Source organism: Solea solea, chromosome 11, assembly GCF_958295425.1.
Source record: "Solea solea chromosome 11, fSolSol10.1, whole genome shotgun sequence".
In the NCBI taxonomy this organism is placed as follows: domain Eukaryota; kingdom Metazoa; phylum Chordata; class Actinopteri; order Pleuronectiformes; family Soleidae; genus Solea; species Solea solea.
Window position 1 is genome coordinate 16463848 of NC_081144.1, and position 21789 is coordinate 16485636.

At 38.4% G+C, this 21789-nt stretch overlaps 1 protein-coding gene across 29 annotated transcripts in view; it reads left to right on the top strand.

The window, feature by feature from the left end:
- The window catches only part of cacna1db (calcium channel, voltage-dependent, L type, alpha 1D subunit, b), a 74478-nt gene that overhangs the window by 46106 nt on the left and 6583 nt on the right, over window positions 1–21789 (top strand). For 7 of the 29 annotated variants that reach the window (XM_058643069.1, XM_058643070.1, XM_058643074.1 and 4 more), the window contains 25 exons: window positions 76–220; window positions 849–978; window positions 2947–3006; window positions 3095–3154; window positions 5163–5269; window positions 5856–5943; window positions 6199–6306; window positions 6886–6938; window positions 7039–7185; window positions 7874–8075; window positions 8175–8333; window positions 9378–9488; window positions 10372–10449; window positions 10916–10999; window positions 12126–12167; window positions 13497–13625; window positions 14420–14485; window positions 14638–14729; window positions 14830–14989; window positions 15083–15210; window positions 15895–15991; window positions 16091–16193; window positions 17322–17423; window positions 20951–21087; window positions 21340–21453. In XM_058643069.1, the coding sequence (XP_058499052.1) occupies window positions 76–220; window positions 849–978; window positions 2947–3006; window positions 3095–3154; window positions 5163–5269; window positions 5856–5943; window positions 6199–6306; window positions 6886–6938; window positions 7039–7185; window positions 7874–8075; window positions 8175–8333; window positions 9378–9488; window positions 10372–10449; window positions 10916–10999; window positions 12126–12167; window positions 13497–13625; window positions 14420–14485; window positions 14638–14729; window positions 14830–14989; window positions 15083–15210; window positions 15895–15991; window positions 16091–16193; window positions 17322–17423; window positions 20951–21087; window positions 21340–21453 (2702 nt within the window). The remainder of the gene's footprint in view (window positions 1–75; window positions 221–848; window positions 979–2946; window positions 3007–3094; window positions 3155–5162; window positions 5270–5855; window positions 5944–6198; window positions 6307–6885; window positions 6939–7038; window positions 7186–7873; window positions 8076–8174; window positions 8334–9377; window positions 9489–10371; window positions 10450–10915; window positions 11000–12125; window positions 12168–13496; window positions 13626–14419; window positions 14486–14637; window positions 14730–14829; window positions 14990–15082; window positions 15211–15894; window positions 15992–16090; window positions 16194–17321; window positions 17424–20950; window positions 21088–21339; window positions 21454–21789) is intronic. The other 22 variants (XM_058643075.1, XM_058643098.1, XM_058643088.1 and 19 more) reach the window with 12 other exon arrangements.

Consider the following 21789-nt stretch of genomic DNA (forward strand, 5'->3'; position numbering starts at 1 on the left):
GTATCGATAATTATCACGATAAAATGTTGGATCAACACCAGGCTGTTGACTGAACCCCCCCTGTTTCTGTCTCAGTGTGTGATAATGACCACGATAACGTCAACCTCCCAGAAGTGCCATCTGGACCCCGCCCCCAAAGGCTCTCTGAGCTCACTATCAAAGAAAAGACTCCGCCCATCCCAGAAGGAAGCGCCTTCTTCATCTTCAGCAGCACCAACCCGTAAGTCATATTTACATTAACATTAATCAGTGTGTGAAGAAACCCCTATGAGATCAGTAATGCTGACACATATCTGAAATGAAAGCCATGTCACAACTTAAGTCAATGTAGTTTTATTTAAAGAGAACAAAGGCAGATACAAAGCTCTAGACAAGAAGTTCTTTAAATGAAACATTTTAAAAAAGAAAAGAAAATTGCATTAATATTTTTATTTAATTTTGTAAAGAAAAGCATGTGAAAAGGGAAAAGTTTAAGAAGATTAAATGGTCAAAAATCTTCAATAAGTAAAAGTTAGGTTAAAAAATATATAAGTTAAAGAAAAAAATGTATTCCTTTAAAAAAATAGGATAATTGAAAGGAAAATCCTAAAAGTTATATAAAAATTTTAATATATTAAGTAGTATAAGAAATGCTTTAAAAGTTTTTAAAAAAAGGACTTCAGATTATCAGAATATTTTAGTCAGAAGCACCATAGAATAAAAAGGATTTAGACTACATTTAAAAACTGCAATAAACGGACCATTTCTAAAACCATCAGGCAGCTTCTCTGCTGACATCTGCCTCTGTGTCTTCATCTGTCTGCTCACTTATCTCCCCCCCCCCCCCCCCCCCCCCCCCTTCTCTGTAGGTTTCGTGTTTTCTGCCATAAGCTGATCAACCATCAGATCTTTACCAACCTCATCCTGGTCTTCATCATGCTCAGCTCCGTCTCTCTGGCTGCTGAGGACCCCATACGCAACTTCTCTGCTCGCAATATTGTATGTACACAACCACGAGACCTGCAGGCCTTAAAGTGTCCTTAAAGTGTGCTCCACCTACTGGGTTACACATCTGCCACTACACTGTCACTGTAACTGACAAGTGGCAGCAAAGACATATCGATTGATTCTCTGTAGGAAAAGCTCAGCATTAAATATCTCAGGCTCCTGGTTCTTTGTGTACATTTGGATAAAACGGAGCCATTTGTTAATGTTTCCTGTCTGCCTTGACCTTTGCCTTGACCCTTGACTTGTCAAAACGAAACAGGCAAAAGTGAGAAAACCAAAAATTATAATTATTGATCCCTATGACAAACAGTAATTGGTTTGTTTAGATTTTTCTTGATTTGACTTCCCTGTTCATAAAATTATGTCCCAGCCACACATTGTCGTGTAGCGCTGCATCATCAGAAATCTGATTCTGCAAATGCTAGAAAACCCACTTTTGACGGGTTTCATATTGTAATGATAATAGTGATATCCTTTATATATTACAGTATAATATTATTATGTGTACTACATGCCTTGAAATCAAAACAAGCTGCACTAGGCAATTTCAATGTTAGTATCTGCTCATTTTAAATCTCAAGAATACATCACCCTGAAATTATGTAATGTGTTGACAACAAACTGCTTCTAACAGACATGGCACGACATGAGCTTTAGCTATGCTATGCTGTGCCAAGCCAAGCCAAGCCAAGCCGCGATGACATGTGTTTCCACTACAGCTTCACAGCAGGGGAAAGCTGCTGCGGTGGTTATGTGTGGTAGGAAGGACTTCCACAGCCAGTCTGTGACGTCTCCTCCTCTCTGTGTCCTCAGCAGCTAAAGCTCCTGCGTGTCTCCACTGGAGATTAGAGCGAAATCTATTAGTATTGGTACTTTAGTTGGATCATTTTGTTTAGTTTAATTTCTCTCGTGTTTTCCAAACATTGACAGCCATGATGAAGTTGTGTGGGAGGCTTATAAAGAATAGAAAGTGTGTTAAGACTGGGTACTGGACAGGATTAACTAAATTATGAAAAAGCTGAACATTTTGGCAGATTATTATTATTAGAAAAAGCAGAAAGTTTATTATTAACACACTACTGATCCACTAGTTTATTACATACATATAACACTTATAGATGCCTCCTTCGATTTACTGTTTCATGTCCTTTTATTACTAGTATTATGATTATTTATTTTACATATTTTTTTTAATTAAATTAATATAATTATTATTTTTTGCTCCTGTAAAAACATCCTGTTTTTGGTTGTGTTATCTTTTTACTTGTGTGTTGTCAATTTGTCTACACTAAGTTCTGAAATGCTGGCCCCACTGCTGAGCCTAGGATGGGTCACTGGACTGGGTCATTAGTGGGATTATTATCTCCTCCCCTGGACGGGCCACCCAGCACATCCTGTCTCTTATAACCCACAAATGATGATAGGGCAAGCTTGTGGTGGCCTTCTATGTTAGTGTAATCATCCTTAAAGGTAAGGGCCATGTGCATGTATATCTACACTATCTTAAAATTAATTAAAAAAAGAAAGTTATCTAGTTATTTAATCACTATTTAATAATTCATTGACATATTAATTTGATCCACTCTGTCATTATTAAAATAATGCGTTAACTACTAAGTACTAACAGAAAAAAGTGTTGCATGCCGCCATTTACTGTGGTTTGTGACCATAGGACTTTTTCAACACAAGATCACGGCAGACATCCCTTTGCTGTGTCGTGCAGTGGAAGACACTTGCACAATAACAGCGTTTCTTCACTGTTCACAGCTGTTTACAACATGGCTTGGCCCAAATTCCTACTCTGCTTCAGAAAACCCTGTCATTTCAAGTTTTAAGTTAAAGTAATTACCTAGTGCAGCCTTGATTTTGTGATATTTACACCTGTGTTGACTAACTGCATTTTTCCAGCCAAGCACTGTTATCCTGGAATGACTTGAACTTGTGCATTACCTCTTGCAGATACTTGGTTATTTTGACTATGCTTTCACCGCAATCTTTACTGTTGAGATCCTGTTGAAGGTAAATGTCGTTTGCGTGCTGTGTTGTGCTGTGCTGGGTAGAGCTTCAGTAACCCTGCGTGCTTATGTCACTCTTATTGCTTCCTCAGATCCTAGGCTATGCAGACTATGTCTTCACTAGTATGTTTACATTTGAGATCCTTATTAAGGTAAACAATATCAAACTGTTCTGCTGCTTCAGGCAACAAACCACTTCCGAGCTTGCTGAACACATCCTCCTTCCCCTCACGTTTGTCTCGACAATTTGGATTAAAATGGCCGCCTGCTTGTCTTGTTGTCATGGCGCCAATTCATCAACATGGAGCTCTTATGTATTTGTCAGATATATATATATATATTTGTTTGTCAGTCTCCATCACTGCCCACTACCATTCTTTGTCCTCAACCGTTTTATGGACCAATGTCTCTCCAGAGTGCAGACACTTATATAAACACTTATACCCCTCCTGTTATCCTTGGAGTTAATGTGACCCTTTTTAATGAATAATATCTTTAAAAAAAAAAGAAGAAGGGATTTCCATCATTTATTTTGCTTCATATTTTCAATGGTGACAACTGGGCAAAGATAAAATGAATACAATTATATGGTTTCAATGTCCTGTACAAACGACGCATCGGTGTTCCTTGGGGTCAAATTGACCACAGGCTGTTTTAGCTATATAAAACATAGATGAAATATCCATATATTTATGTATTATGATATTGAGGTGGCTATAAAATGCAATTTTCAAAAAATGTCTTTCTGCTTTAAACATATCATAACCATACCTGTAGTACTCTGAGAACCACTGATAACCACTCACACAATATGGGGAAGAAAAAATCATCTTCCCGCAACAACTTAGATTTTTCCTGTACTTTGGGGGCGGGGACACTGATACTTCGCATAACATAGGGGAGGAGCAAACATTGTAATGGTCCTCCCCTTTAGAAGGCATAGCTCATTGACAGTGAAAGTGACATAGAGGAGAATGTGTCTGAGGTATCTATCTTTCCAATTTTAGGTCAATCAGTGAAATTTGATGGTGATGTTCATATTTTACCCTATGGGTATAGGTTATATTGTATATGTAGTCAACAAAGAAACTTAAAATACCTGACACATAAACTTGGGAAATCATTTTTCTTCTAATAATTTTTTGAGGTTTAAATTGCTGGGGTCAAATTAACCCCAAGGATAAAAAATATTAGTACATTTGAGGATAACAGGATGGACACATAGTGTATATGATGATTTACCCCCTTTGCTCTCTACATGTCTGCACCAGGTAAATCTCATGTATTATGTCTTTAGACCAAAAAAAAAGAACATTACAGGTTTTGTTTGAGCACAGTTTCTGGCCTAGTCTCCCTTGTTTATTATATGTCTATTTGTGTGTGTGTGCGTGTGTGTGTCAAAGAATGTATTGTGTATGTGTGTACATGTCTTTATTAGGTTGTGAGGACACATTTAAGCTGAAAACCACAAGTGTGAGGACATGTTAATGCTGTAAGGACATTTTGGCGGGTCCTCACAACTTCAAACGTTTTTTTTTTTTAATGTCCATGAGTGTCCTCACAACTATAAAGAGACTTTAAATTGTGTGATGTGAAGTGATGTTTGTGATTGTAAATCCAACCTTTCCCTGACACTTTGTGTTTTGATAAAAGTGTTTTGAAAAAATGTTTGCTTGAAACTAATGTCGCTTTGCTTGCACAGCATTTGAATATTGGAATAATAATGTGTTGATTGTTTTGTCACTGCTTTTCAGAAAATGTGCCTCAGTATAGATTAGTGTATATCTTATAATGTGACTGCAGGTTACCGAAATTTTTATTCATACCGTAGAGGAAAAAAGACAATTTAACCCTTTATATTTTAGTACATAATAATGCTCTCATGAAACTGAATACCGTAAATAATTAACTATAATTGTAATCGGTCCCTGATGGCTGGAAAATGTCAATATTCAATCAATCAATGGCTCAATGTTCTTATGAATGAAAGTCATCAGATGATCAAAATATCATATTATTATATATTGTATATATTATTATATATTGTATAACATTGAAAATCTAATTTCAGTCTGACTTAAGACGGTCTCTGTATGTGTTTTAAAGCAGATCTGTTGTCTTCAGTCCTGACTTTAGTCTTTTCTCTGTCCATCTGTCCAGATGACTGCATTTGGTGCATTCCTTCATAAAGGGGCGTTCTGTAGAAACTACTTCAACCTATTAGACCTGCTGGTTGTTGGCGTGTCTCTTGTGTCCTTCGGCATTCAGTACGTATCATTGTTTTTTTACTAACTTACTTACTGAATACTTCCTATTACTTGTAACCTTAATATGTTGATCACTTGTGAGTAGCCTTCGATAAAACCATCTGCTAAAATGTTATGTTTCAATTAATTAAGTAAAAGTTTGTTATATTTTCTTCTTGACTGATTATCCGTGTTATACTTCTTCTACTTGGAGTTTGTATTTTAGAAAATAAACCCTTTGTTTTCCTGCCATGGGTAAGACAAGAAGTTCATAACCAATGACTTTGAGCTTTAAATATAAAGCTGCAGCTCATTAGCTCAGCTTAGCACAATGACTGGAAACAGTATTTAGTGGACAGCCTGGCTCTTTTTAAAGGTTTTACGATCTTGTTTGTGTGTTCCTTTGTAATATGCTCCAGAAAATGGAAAGAAAGTGTGACTTCAACGTGTAAAACAGGTTTTTCACAGTACAAAAATGCAACAACATGCCAACATACACCATTGCTTTTTTTTTCTTTGTACCAAAATTAGGTTTGAATGACAAGAAATCCTGCATTTAGTATATGTAACAAACAATGTTAAATGGTGCTTTTTTTGGTTTCCATAGGTCTTCTGCCATCTCAGTTGTGAAGATTCTGCGAGTTTTGAGAGTCCTCCGTCCACTCAGGGCCATCAACAGAGCCAAGGGACTCAAGGTCAATAACACAACATGGTGCTGTGTATGTGTGTAGTTGTACATATACATCTTTGTGAGGACCAAAAAACACAGGATGAATTCCATCGCTCCATACAAGTACTTAGTTTTGGGATCAGGGTCAGAATTAGATTTAGGTTAAGGGTTAGATTAAGTTGGTTGTGATGGTTAAGGTAAGGATAAGGGGGTTAGGTATATATGTGTGTGTGCGTGTGTATCAACACCAAATAACATTAAGTTATTGTGTCCTTTTCAGCACGTGGTCCAGTGTGTGTTTGTGGCGATCAGGACCATTGGCAACATCATGATCGTCACCACTCTGCTGCAGTTCATGTTCGCTTGTATCGGCGTGCAGCTCTTTAAGGTACATTGTAAAAATAAAATAAAAGAAAGAGGGTAATGCTGATAGTGACTGGCCTAACTGGTCTTCTGGCTCATCACATCAACTTGTTCTTCTGTTGTAAATTATGAAAGGATTGTATAGATGTATAGCAGGGGTGTCAAACTCACTTTTGTTCAGGGGCCACGTACAGCACAATTTGATCTCAAGTGGGCCGGACCAGTAAAGTCATAGCATAATAACCTATGAACAACATAAACTCTGAATTTTTTTCCTTTGTTTTACATTTAATGAAGTATCTTTTTACAAAACATGGATCGAGAAAAATAAGTGCAATTTCAACAATATCATGCCTAAATTTACCATTTACACATCACACTGTATTTTTTTAGGCACAAACATTTAGTCACAGGTATCTGGAAGTGAAAAATATAATATTTCACATTACGATTAGATAACAAATTCCCCCTGCGGGCCGGATTGGACCCTCTGGCGGCCAGTTCTGGCCTGCGGGCCGTACGTTTGACACCCCTGATGTATAGTAGAAGAAGAGAAATTTAGTAAACCTTTGACTTTGTTGTTGTTGTTTTTTTTTAAATAAAGGGGAAATTTTATCAATGCACGGATGATGCAAAGACCAGCCCGGAGGAGTGCAAGTGAGTTTGTTTTATTCTTCCAGCTCTGAACATTGGTCTGAGTGTCTGTTCGAGTGCGATTGTGCATGCATATGTTAAACATTTCATCTATCAATCACAGGGGTACATACATTCTCTACAACAACGGGGACACTGCTCTGCCCATGGTGAGGGAGAGGATCTGGTACAACAGTGACTTCAACTTTGACAATGTCCTCATGGCCATGATGGCTCTCTTTACCGTCTCCACCTTTGAAGGCTGGCCCACGTAAGTACAGATCTGTGTCTGAAGTAAGACTTAGATCTGATTATCACTGTGGAGAATAAGAGTGAGACTCTGGCTTCATTTAATTAAGTTATTTAATTAAGTTATTTTATGAAAATATACAAATCAAATCATGTTTGTGAACGTCTCTGTTGTCAGTGTTTATACATAATATAAATGTAAATGTAAATGTGCTGGTATCAAACCACTTGTTTAACAATCATTAAGAGGAGCCACAGTTTTACCATTTTGGCGTTTTAGCGACATACAGTACACAAACACTTATGTACTTCATTTCCTCATCTTTACGAATCTTAAACAGAGCTTTTCTGTGTGTTTTTGCTTGGAGGTAAGACACATTTTCAGGACAAAAGCAAAGCAAAACACAGGCATTGTTGTAGGAGCAAGTTACTCACACGTGACCACGTAAGCTTCTGATGAAGCTCACTGAGGGTTTTTATATCACTGAAGCGTTTGAGGGAGAGAGTTATGCTAACTATGGCTCTGGCGTGTCATCAAGCCGCATTTTTAGACACGCCTAAAAAAACGGATGACTCAAGAGAAACTGTTTTAGGTATTTTCTCCACAGTTATATTTTCTTTTCACATGTTCTCAGACACTATTTTCAAAGAGAAACTCTGCATATACTTTACACACACTTGAAACTGTGTGTGTGTGTGCATTCCTGCAGGCTGTTGTACAAGGCCATCGACTCCAACAGAGAGAACATGGGACCCATCTACAACTACCGCGTCGAGATCTCCATCTTCTTCATCATCTACATCATCATCATCGCCTTCTTCATGATGAACATCTTTGTTGGTTTCGTCATTGTCACCTTCCAGGAGCAGGGTGAGAAGGAGTACAAAAACTGTGAGCTGGACAAGAACCAGGTAGCGTGTGACGGCATTTGTCTGTGCGATATTACAAATGCGAAGAAGTGATAAGAGCTCACGGTGTCTAACTGTCTGTTTGTTTCTCCATAACCACAGCGTCAGTGTGTGGAATATGCTCTTAAAGCTCGTCCACTGCGGCGCTACATCCCCAAAAACCCCTACCAGTACAAGTTCTGGTATGTGGTCAACTCCACTGGCTTTGAGTACGTCATGTTTGTCCTAATCATCCTCAACACCTTGTGTCTCGCCATACAGGTAAATGCTCTGTATTTGGTCCTTTGGGTAAAATGTACATATATTAAGTGGTGCACTTACATTTAATGGTTTATAAGTATATAACAACAATTAAGGATTCATGTGTTTGGGAATGTAAAAGATGAGTTTCCTTAATCCCACATGCAGGACATATTCAAGACCGCCCATGCCTTAAAATCGGAAAACTAAATTTCCCCCTACTTTAGAAAACAGGTGTCAAACTCAAGGTCCATGGGCCACATCTGGCCCACCATGCAATTGTACTCGGCCCCTCGAGAGATAATATGTTATGTCTTTCCTGCTTTTTTTTCCACATTGGTTCACTGATTTTGTACCGCACATATCAAGTGACCTGGCCAGTAAAATAAATAGACAAAAGCAATGTGGAATTTGAAAACACAGAGCCTCTCTTTTAGCTTTATACATCTCATAAAAATGATTGAGTGCCGCAAATTATTGGCTAAGATCGCATTTGACTATAGGCCTGAATTTGCTGTTCCTCTGAAATACATCAGAGGAAGACAGGCAATGGAAAAATCATTTGTTCTGAACTTTTTGTTCATCTGGCCCTCGACTTTGACATGGTCTTTAATTTTGGGCCCCCACTGTTATTGAGTTTGACACCCCTGCTCTAAACCAACAATTTATAGTCAAAGGAAAATACATGAAGGGGCTCTGCATTTTTTTTTATCTTGTAGATGCTCCTTGACTGAAAGAAAAATAAGAACATCTGGCACCATGTCCTGTTTCCTACTGCATCTTGACTTAGCCCTACTATTAATCATATTAACAGGTCTTGGACTACTTGGATATGGTTTTTAATTTCGGCCCCTCACTGTTATTGAGTTTGACCTGCTTTAGAATATAGTTCCCAAATTGTATTTTTTATTTAAGATCAAATTTTCCATGTCATTTACATAATTGAGTTTGCAGTAACAGTGGATTTTCTTTTATCAGAGAGATTTATGACTGGAATCAGTTAAAATTAAAATATGCTTGAAGGAGACGTCAGTGTCTGATCAGTCTGTCTGTGTGTCCTTGCAGCACCATGGTCAGTCCCATCTGTTTAACTATGCCATGGACATCCTCAACATGGTCTTCACTGGGGTTTTCACTGTGGAGATGATTCTCAAGCTCGTCGCCTTCAAACCCAGAGTAAGTTTCCTCTGCGTGGTCGAGCATGCATTCCCAAATTTAAAAATAACACAGACACACACGGTTTCCTTTTTCCAATGGTTGTTCCATCCAATATGACCCCCCACCAAATTTGAGAGATATGTTCCAGAATGCATTTGAGGATCAACAAATCCAGTGACACCTGTGTCATGTATATGTACGTATATACATATATACATACACATAAGTCCACTGACTATTATTTAATTAAAATCCCTTGGCCCTGCCAATGGTCCTTCTTGATTCTGATAACTTCTTAAAATCAATTTGACATAATTATGTTATGTTTTCTTGATGTTTAATCACAAAACTTTAAACAAATAACTTTGTCCAGCCCACCTGCAGGACCTTCCTGGCTCACCCTATGGCACAGCAGCCATTTGGTTATGTTTTACAATAACAAGCTATCTATTACTGATCACATTAACAGTGGCAGTATTCAGATCATGTGACTTAAGACCCTGAGACTGAGGAAGTTGAAGTCAGCCATCGTTAATGTGATATGTTAATGTGACCTGTCAAAATGGCTGCTGCACAAATGGCCCAAAAACTACATGCATTTACTTTTTCTTTTGACTTTCATTTTACATTTGAATCCTTCAAAGGTTCATTTTTGAATTTTTATTTTAAAGACACCACCTTTCCCTTGTAACCCAGCCCTCACACTCCCCTCTTCTCTCCCCTCCTTTTCCCTTTAATGATGCTTACCGGGGCTTTTTGCCCACTGGCTGTGACTCCACTGCTATTTCCTCCTCATTCTTAAACCATTATTACTCCTGTCACTATACAACCCCTCACCCTTGTATACTCTTCTGGCTTCCCGCCCTCTCCCCCTGCTGGCTGTGCATGTTGTCATATTCAGGGTTATGTCGGGGATGCCTGGAACGTCTTCGACGCTCTGGTGGTGATTGGCAGTGTAATCGACATCATACTCAGCCAGGTAGAAAGACATCAGTATGTAAAACACTGTCATTTCCTCTTCCTGCTCTCACGCTAGTGCTGCCACCTTGCTTCACATCTTTCCTCCTTTCCTCCCTTCCTTCCTTCCTGTCTTATGTTGGATTTATATTTTTCAGTCATGATGTCTGCTGATTCCGGACTTGATCGATGATTGATGAGCACCACAGACCACATATGCACATGATAATTTAAAAATCAGTTGCCTGAATCTGTACTTAAACAGTGCGCCATGGCTACGTATATACACCACATATGTACATATGTGTGTAATATACTTTTGATTGGATCTTGTGGAACTGTTTAGAGTTTGGAGTCTGTGGTGACCATTTGTGTCTTCTTCCTATCTTTCATAATTCATTATTTTTGTTGCCTCTGCTTCCTTTCTTCCTTCTGTTGTTTCTCTTTCTTTTCTCTTTTCTGTGTATCTTTGTTGCTTGTGCTCGCAGAACTATTTTGCTGATGCATGGAACACGTTTGATGCCTTAATTGTTGTGGGTAGCGTGGTTGACATTGCCATCACTGAGATTAATGTAAGTAGTCATTTGTTGCACACACATATACAGTAAGTCACTCTTAAACGAACTCTCCCAGCAGTGGGGCCTTGCTGTTGCTTTCAAAATGACAATATTTTCATTTGATCTGGCATTCCAACGAGTATAGATGTGATTTTACAGCTTTTGAATGTATGTTTTGAGTATAGTGGACCATTAAATAATGAATATAACTGAATGAAGAGTATAAAAATGGTAGGAGGCTTTCACACTTGTTGTGCTGTAATTTATGTCTCTCATTGAGTGCAACGCCAGTGACTCTGATTTTTATTAATTCCTCAAAATGTGTATTGTCCTCAAAGCCTTCTCGGTGACGATAATGCACATTAAAAATAGAATTTCCACCATCAAAAATGCTCTTAGAAGTTGACGTTTTCGAACACTGCTGAGGTATGATTTAAATGTGATCACACTGATCTGTTTATATCCTCTTTGAATCTGCTGTGCGGCTAAGCAAGGGTCCATGTGCAGCTGTTTGTCCTGTTCAGTTTGAATAAATGTCAATGGAGGAATATTCACTGAGTTATATTTTATTTACAGGATAAACACTGTAAATCCTGACAGCCTGTGAGAACCAATCAGCAAAATGCAGCAAGCTAATCTTTGCTACAATGGTCTCTTTTTTTTATTAAGGTTTGATATTGAAATAGGATATAATTTGAGCTAGAAATTAATATTTAAAATGTACAGCATTATCTGGAAATATGAAATTATAGTCATCATTAGTCACAATGTATGACAACAATAGATGAACTAATAACAAGCAATTTTAATTTAAGATATTAGTGTTTTATTGCCATTGTTACCAGTTTTTAAAAAATATTTTTTTATACCTTTTTTATTGTACACTTGCATCTCATGTGTGGTGTTAATTGCTGAGAATATGCTGAAAGGCTTTGGTATGACTGGCTTCACGCTTTACAATGCTGATGTTCTTGTTTTGTGGTAAAACATTTGAAATGGTGGCGTCTGTAAGTGAAGGTGAAGTGTTGTTTCTGTGATTACGTGCGCAGTAAGTGTAAGGTATGGATGATATGATGACATTTGCAGCAGCATTAACTCGTGAATGTGTAACTCGGATTAACCATAGGCTTTTGGTTTCAAGTCGGCAGCCCTTCCTGTCGTCAAGGTGATAGTGGAGCCAGGGGTAAGAAGAACCCCCCTCCTCCTCCATTCAAGTCCCTCACCCTCTCCTTTTGTGTTATTGGAAAACGTCTCAGTGTCAAGATCTTTTTGTTGTCACTCTCTGTCAGTCACATACCGATGAAAACACTGAGATGCACTTTCTTCCAGAACGCCTGCTTTCACATATTCAGTAAATCGTGAGGGTTTGTGACTGAACTGTGTTTGTCAAAGTCTTGTTTTCAATTCACCTGGTTTGTTGCATTTTGGCTCCTCTTTCATTCAGCCGGCATTTTGTCCTGTCTGGGTGCATGGCATGACGCAGGGAGACAGTACTGCTGAATGGTTATTTGGTCATTTCTTCATTTCATCATAGCTTTTTCAAGTGCCATCAGATGACCAACACTGGGTCAGAACTCTGTTTTGAGTTTACATTTCTTGTTATAGGTCTTTAAGTGATAGATTAAATTCTGTATGTTGCTCGTTTTTAATCAGACGTTGAGAGTTATATGTACTCTTGTATGTGTGTGTGTGTACCTTTTCTGGCATAAACAATAAACTTGTCAGGACCAGTAGTCCTCATAGAGACCTTCTCCTAATGAGGCAGAACCTTATTAAGGGCTAAGATTCAAATTCTGGCTAGAGTGACCTTAAGGTCAAGGTATGGATAAGTTATATAGGCAACCAGATGCTGCAATCTCTGTCAGACTGTCTGAAAAATCATAATTAGATATTGTCCCCAAATCATTCAGCCCTAGTGTCTGTGCACGCACACATGCATGCGTGTGTGTGTTTGTAGAGTTAGTCCTACAGGTCTGTTAATGGTGTTGAACACACAGTTAAAATGGAGGAAGTTCACATTATGGAATATTTGAATCACATATACAGTGTTTGTTGACTGATATTACTCATACGTGATGATTTAAACATAACATGTATGACTGTGCTGTTGCCTGGCAGCAAAAACATTCATGTTCAAGATCCGGTCGGAACAAAGGCCTTTTGCATGTTCTCCCCGTGTGTGTGTGTGGGTCTCCTCCCACAGTCTAAACACATATAGAGGATAAATGAACACACTAAATAAATGTTGTGAATGTGAGGCTGAAAGTTTGTGTGTCTCTATATGTTGGCCCTGTGATGGACTGGCGACCCGTCCAGGGTGCACCTCGCCTTTTGCCCTGTGTCAGCTGGAATTGGCTCCAGTGACCCGCGACCCTCATGTGGAGGATAAAGCGGTAGACGATGACAGAATGGATTGATGACTGCATGCATGGATGAATAATCATCACAGAGGTTTGACTTTGGATTGTACACCTTCTGTTTTCGTGATCATTTTTCCCCTCATTCACTTCAGAACACAGAAGACAGCGCTCGCATCTCCATCACCTTCTTCCGCCTGTTCAGAGTAATGCGATTGGTCAAGCTGCTGAGCAGGGGGGAGGGCATTAGGACTCTGCTGTGGACCTTCATCAAGTCCTTCCAGGTGAGACCATAAGATAAGCAGCCACCTTGAATTTGCAATTTGCATTACTTTTGGCAAAGGTTTGATGTTTAAGCCACAAGATCAAACTTCAGAACAGTTCCAGGGAATGCCATGAGAAGGAAATCAGCACACTAAAGACATGATAAAACTTTGTAAATCCAGTTTGCATAGAATTTCCATGAGTTTTAAACGGTCCACTGTGTAAGATTTAGTGGCATGTGATGGTGAGACCGCAGAGTCTAACAAATGGAGGCTCCAGCTCCTCACACTTTTCTTTTTACAGGAGCAAAACACTGCACAGTGCATCAGGAAACAATCAAACTTAGTTTTAGTTTTAGTTTTTGTTTAATTTTGACTTTTTTGTTTTTAAAATTTGTTTGTATTTATTAGTTTTAGTGTTAGTTTTTTGTAATATGGAGTATTTGCTAGGTGCAAGGTGCAAAAAGGTCATAAGTATTGTGTCATAAGAACCCAACAAAAGATACAATTTATGAGGACAAATAAACAACCATACCTGAATCAAATATACCACTCTACAAGAGAGTAGACTGAAGTGCAAAATGTGAATACACTTCCCAAAAGGATTATGTATTTAATAAATTCACAAAGATAAAAAACTAAGCACATTTTCGCTACAATCTTAGTTTGTTTTAGTTAATTTCATAAACACAATTAGAAACATGAGATGGGATGTGTTTTGTGAAAGTAGATTTGTGGCTTGATAATGTGCATCACTCAAATTACAGACTCTGACTCTCTCTCTCTCTCTCTCTCTCTCTTGTTTTCCTGTCCAGGCTCTTCCCTATGTTGCACTCCTGATCGCCATGTTGTTCTTTATATATGCTGTCATAGGAATGCAGGTGAATTGTAGTAATGTGTTGACTAACTTCATTAAAAACTACAATATTCGCTGTAGCATACAGTATGTGTTGCATTCAGTTTTTCCCTTCTTCATAAATGTCACATTTACTGGAGGCCGACAGACTAAGTCTTTTCTCGTTTTTATTTTCAGGTGTTTGGAAAAATAGCTATGGTGGATGGAACACAAATAAACCGCAACAACAATTTTCAAACCTTTCCACAGGCTGTCCTGATGCTGTTCAGGTATTTGTGTTTGTTTCAATTAAAATGTTGACCACGTACTGTTTTCCTAAGTGACCAAAGACTTTTATAGTGAACGTGTTCTGCTGCTGTTCTCTGTCAGGTGTGCCACAGGTGAGGCCTGGCAGGAGATCATGCTGGCCTGTCTGCCAGGGAAGCTGTGTGACTCAGAGTCTGACTACAACCCCGGAGAAGAGAGAACCTGTGGCAGTGGTTTTGCCATTATCTACTTCATCAGCTTCTACATGCTCTGTGCTTTTCTGGTAACCCTCACTGTGTTTCAGCGTGTCAGCGACGTCTGTATCATACTGTATACAATAAAATGCTGAAATATGTGATGAATGTTCTGGTTTCAGATCATCAATTTGTTCGTAGCTGTCATCATGGACAACTTTGACTATCTAACGCGCGATTGGTCCATTCTGGGGCCACATCATCTGGATGAGTTCAAAAGGATCTGGTCTGAATATGATCCTGAAGCCAAGTGAGTACTTGGGTCTCATTATTAGCCAATATAATACTCAGTACTGGTATCACCCTGATACTGGTTTTAAATCATTTCAGAAATTAAATACAATTCAGAAACCTTAAATATCACATAAGGCATGGCACGTTTATTTGTGTAGCACTATTCATACACAGGGTAACTCAAACTACATACATTAAGAAAATCACAGAATAAAAGCAAGACATTAAAATGACATTAATCAAAATAAAAGCTAGTAGACGTTGAAATTACATGAAAATCATGAGAGATAAAAGTGTGATTTGGCAATACAAAGTGCATTTAAAAGACAAGAATGAGTCGATAACTAAGATGATAAGGATTTAAGAAAAAAAAAATTATTATAAGGTTTGGCTATGAATTTGATCAATTCTGAATCGAATTCTTGTTCTACTGATCAAAAATCTACATATCATCCTTTTCTGATGGCACATGTGGGTAATGGGCATAATCAAAATTCAACTTTTTCCACTTCAAATCCAATTCTTGATTCCCAGCCTTAATACCTACCCATTATGGAGAAAACTATATATAGTATACTATATTTACTGCTGCTAAGTACTTTCTAGAATACGGATGAGTCATCAGGACCTGTGACTGTAGTAATGGTACATTCACTGTACTTAGTGACACAGTGATGTGTGTTCTTGTTGTTGTTTTCAGGGGGCGGATAAAACATCTTGACGTGGTGACTCTGCTGAGGAGGATCCAGCCTCCTTTGGGCTTTGGCAAGCTCTGCCCACACAGAGTGGCCTGTAAGGTGGGAACATGATGGTGTCTGAACATCTCTGACACATACAGTAGATTATGTAACTTTCCAATCACTAATTTTGTTTCCTCATTGTTTTTTCTGTTGCAGCGTCTGGTTGCAATGAACATGCCACTGAACAGTGATGGGACGGTCATGTTTAACGCCACTCTGTTTGCTCTGGTTCGCACAGCTCTCAAGATTAAGACGGACGGTGAGTCACACAGTGGTGCAGTACAAACAGTCCACAGTGTGAAATCATGTTAAAATATGAGTCCAGTGTGAAGTTATTGTTGATTAATACTGCAGCTTCCAGCCATAAAAATAATTTAAGATGAACCTGTACACTTATGATCAGTTACCGTCAGTTGTTCAGTCGGTTATTTCACCATGATCTACTATGAGGTTATAAACAGAGTGGCTTTACTGGACATTAGCATTCAAGAAAAAACACTGCACTGCAGTCTGCTGGAACACAAAGAGAAAGATACAGAGAAGATTGACCATAAATGAAAGTTGACATTTACTTTATAAGAGGTAACAAATGAAAATCATCAGCAACAATAAAAAAACAGGAATGAAAACAAACACATCAAATTTATGAGATGCACAATATTTAAAATAAATATTTTAACCCTTAGTGCTCACATGTAAATTGCTCCTTATATGGACATCCTGGAGTGTTTGTGTTTATAAGTCACATCTTCAGACTTCACAAAATGCATTTCTCGCTTTCTTATGTGTTGTTGAGTCAAAGTTTTATTCATTTTGTATCACTTAAAAAAAGTGGGAGTAGCAATTGTGTAGAAGAACAAAAAAGACACTTTTTCTTTTATTTTTGTTCATAAAAGTAAGCCAAGGGAACTTTGAACTGTGATGTATTTCCAAATTTGACAAATTCAAGTACTTTTTGCTCAGGTGTGTTTATATAGTTGGTGAAAATGAACGTTTAAGCATAGTAATGGAATAAAAGTTTTTTGTTTCTTCCATAGATTAAATTCATATATTGCCACAAGAGGGAGCTCTAGATAGCCACTGTTGCAACACAAATAAGTGAAATGAGACTGTTGTGCACTTAATCCTATTATGTACGTTCAGTTTTAACTTTAAATTTAAAAAAAAATAGTTGAACCTTATTAAAGTACTCATGTTTTAGGATCACAGCTCTCTGTCCTGATATCCTCTCTGTTTGTCTGCTATGTTTTATTATGTTTCTTTTTCTGACTGGTTTTCAGACTCTTTTCTGTGTTTAGGTTTCTTACAGCGCAGGTCATCGTTAGTAGATTCAGTCATGTGCCACCAAATGAACCTAAAACCATTAAACCTTTTACACTTTTCCTAGGTAACCTGGAACAAGCCAATGAAGAGCTTAGAGCTGTGATCAAGAAGATCTGGAAGAGAACAAGCATGAAGCTGCTGGACCAAGTGGTGCCCCCTGCAGGCGGTTAGTGGTCATTACATCACCACCATAGTTTGACATAACTCTCTCACTTGATTTGAATATAAGCTGCTTCGCATTAGCATTTGATCAATAATCTGTGAGGATGTGTGACATCAAACATGTATTCTTAATATTATGACCCACTCATGAACATCTGGTGTGTCTTTCATTCAGATAAGGCACGGCAAACAATGTGTGCTTGTGTGCATGAACAGAAAGAGGAAGTACAGCAAATGAGGGATTTGCATTTCAATGCAAATTTGCTCCCAGATTAGGATGTAGTCTCATTTACTTATATCAAAATCACATTCAGAAAACAGTAACCATGCTGACTCACACGACCCACGCAAAGAAGCTGATTTAAATCTAACCTTTTGAGCCACCTATTGAATGCTTAATACAAAAAGGTCAAATTTTAAACGATGCGTGCAGAATGTTCATCCATCACAAGCCTTCATTGTCTTGATTTTGCATTTCCTGAGTCAGCGAGGTTTTGACTAATGCTGACCACAACCAGCAAGCACAGCAAACCATGCTACCATTTCCCTTCACTTCAGCTCACAGGAACTCTCCTTATCTTTGTCAGGCTGTCACGTTTTCACTGCTCTATCTCTCTCGTAATTACACAGTTGTCTGCGGGTTTTTTTTCTGTTGAACTTATGCAAATCGTACCTAGAAAAACGATAATATCAAATATTTCAAAATTCGATGCTGATGTTTTTATCGTGAATTCAGCCTCAGTGCAGCAGCAGAAACCCACAACACTTTGACAGTGAGAATTTACTTTGACAGACGTTTTCCTGGCTGGTTTTGTCTGGTTTTGTGAGGTTCAACAATGATGCAGAAAGCCTTTCAAAATAAAAGCCAAGCTGGGATATATATGGGACAAATATTTTATTTCTCACTGTTTGGAGCAGTTGCTTTTTTGTGTTGATCACAATTTGTTTTGTAACTTAAATCCACTTTGTATTTTGTTTGCTTAATACAAGTATGTCATTAATGTTATAACTCTACAATAGAAGCTTACATAGTGTTTTTGCTGTGTCTGCCTGATGCATTCTGCTTATTATATTTAGGCATGTATCAACATTCAATGACATTTTCTTTGTTTGGTCAGTGAGGGAATGTCCTAGGTCAACAGTGTCTCTGAACATGATGCTGTGGTCTTTAAGTTCCATCCATTGACTACATTAAAGACTGAATATTGGGACAGATGGGACAGCGTGTGATGCTCTCTCATGCAAAACTTTCCTAATATCATTATAATGTCCATTTATACGTTCTTCTCCTTTTTCTCTACAGCCCAGTGTTGTCAATGTAGATGATTATGGTTTCTCTTTACACAACCAGGAGACAGCAGCAAAGCGTTAGAATGCCATCACGTAAATTGATCACAAAGTAGTCTTGGTGTCCTCGTTTTTTCCAGTGTCCTCCCATGTGCCCACTGGGCTTAGACTTTAATACAACTGTCTGCGTGTCTTTATGTGCATTTGTTTGCTAATGTCATTTCTTTCTGTCTTTTCTGCCAAGTCTCTCTCTTCCACAGTGTCCTCTGCTTACAGTAGCGTGCTTATTCCATCTGTGGCCTTCTGCTCTTCTCTTTCTGCCGTCCTGAGCTCTTTGGAGCAGTTCTGTTTTAGTCTGGTGGCATGAATCGACTGATACCTCTTTAAAAAGAACTTCATCTGTCTCTGTTCAGAAAAAAAGAATCTACTGCTACTATTACTATTATGAAAATGTAAATATCTCTAGGTTCATGTTATTTTCTTTATACATACAGTATATTTAGCCTGCTCCCTTTCTTTGAGAACTACATATTGAAAAAATAAATGTTATCAGATAAATGAAGTGGTAAACATCACCCACTTCTGACAATGGCCTTCATAATACTTTTGGTCCCTCCTTGTTATTTTTCTGAACAGAGCCTTTCGTAGTTTCTCTCTGGCTGTGTCGGGTGTTGAATTAGAAACATGTTAGGTGCTTGAAGATAGACCAACATTGCATTAAGCTTGTTGCTTTATCAGATTTACTGGAGGAAATGCTTTTTCCATCTGAAAGCGGTTGTCACTGTCATGTGCCAACTTGTCTCGATTCCCATTTAGCTAGAAGGAGTCGGAGAAAGGTGGCAATGAAAGAAAAACAAAAACACTTTCCATTCACACCCTGATTCAGCCTCCTTCTGTTTGTAAGTCTCTCTCCCCAGTGCTTCAGAAACCACTCAGTCTGAGTGATTCAGACCTTTGCTCTTGATTAGCCTCCCTGCATGGCAGATATAATCACTGCATTGTTTCCGGCTAAATGTAGATTCTATATTTAACCCTATGAGTGAAACTATAGTTGTTAGCATGCGCTGCTTCTTCAACTTCCTTTACTCTGCTGCCTTCTTGTATGTGCTTCTCATCCATCCATCCATTATCCTCCACCGGAGGGTTGCGGGGGGTGCTGTGCCAATCTCAAGGGCGATCGGCAGGGTATACCCTGGACAGTTCGCCAGTCCATCACAGGGCCACACACATAGAGACAAACAACCATTCACTCTCACATTCACACCTATGGTCAATTTAGAGTGACCAATTTACCCAATCCCCATATTGCATGTTTTTGGACTGTGGGAGGCCGGAGAAAACCCACGCACACACGGGGAGAACATGGCAGAAAGGCCCTTGTTCCAACCAGGGCTCAAACCGGGGTCTTTTTGCTGCAAAGGCAAGAGTGCTAACCACTACACCAACCGTGTGGCCCCCTTCTCATTGCAGATCATGTTATTTTCCTTGGAAGTTAAACATTAGGAAGTGGTTCTATTTATTTAACATTCAACATTCAATACATGGCTTTATGGTGCCATCGATGATGAGGGTGTTTGAGGTCACCAGGTCGACATGGTTCATGCACTTGCTTAGATGAGCAGCAGTCTGTTTCTCTTTTGTTTTGTAGGTGTGTGTATGAGGAATGTTTCGTAATAACATGCATTTTTAGAGATTGAGCAGTTGACAGCATAGATATTATCTACTGTTGGTTTAAACAAAAATACCTGGGGCATATGTTTGCATAATGTGTCTGCGTGTACAGATGACATTTGCAGTTTTGTGTGTCAGAGTTTCTCATCAGGGTTTGATATTTAAACAGTTCCAAAAATAACATTAACCACACAACAGTAGATCAAGTCTTGTCTCACGATTCAGTGAAGTGGGTGATGAATTCCAGATAAGTTATAAACCCTTAAAAATTAATCTATTCCAGTAAATTCCAGTCACCAGCTGCTCAAGGCATTTTGCCCATCCTTCTTCTGACTAGTAGTGTTTTTCTGAACTGGACATTTATGATCATGCTTTAGTGAGGATTTATGGATATTCTTTTTATTTTCATTATTAATGACTTCTTCTGTATTCTGCAGTGGTGGCGCCTCATTACTGATGTTAATGGACGTAGATTTGTTTGTTGTGACAGATTTAGATGAAACAGAAAGTTGGTGTTGGTGTTATTGTGGTGTTGATCTGGGAGGCCTCGGTGTGTCTGGTCTGTTCACTCAGATGACGAGGTAACAGTGGGGAAGTTCTATGCCACCTTCCTGATACAGGACTACTTCAGGAAGTTCAAGAGGCGCAAAGAGCAAGGACTTGTGGGAAAGCGCTCATGGGAAAAGTTCAACACCACTATGGCTCTACAAGTGAGTATAGTGCAGTTTTTCAGTCCAATAGATTCATTCTACTGAATGTGAATTAAATTTGCCACATGTGTTTAGCTTTAATCCAAGTTTTTTTTTTATAAGTGCATCAAATTCAGCCTTTTATCCTTTTAGACTACGATCTTTGCCAACTTTATCATTCTATTTCCTCTTAACCAAAAACTGGTATGAAAAAAAAAAAAAAAAAGCCATTAATGACTGATTAGTTTGGAATGACAAAAGCTTTCTTTGCAGGCCGGCCTGCGCACGCTTCATGACATTGGACCAGAGATACGTCGAGCCATATCATGTGACCTGCAGGAGGAGGGGCTCGTAGATGCTCCTGGGGAGGAGGAAGAAATTTACCGGGTAAACATCGTTATAGCTCTCCCTTAGACTTGTTTGGTTTGATTTAATACGATGTGATTTTTTTATAAATGTATTCACATACTATGCTGTTTTTTGACATCTAAAGGTTTTTTTTAATTAAGCATTTTCACTAATAACTATAACACTATTAAGTCACTTACCAACACTTGCTGGTCCAACTACAGAGACTTAATAATAGATCATTACTCGGTGTGCACTTGGTTTTGATTATTGCTGTTTAATCACTTTTTCTTCTTATACATATTTAAATGTCAGTCATGAAAGAAGACCTTTATATCTACTAGATTCATTATTTTAAATGTATTGTATGGTATT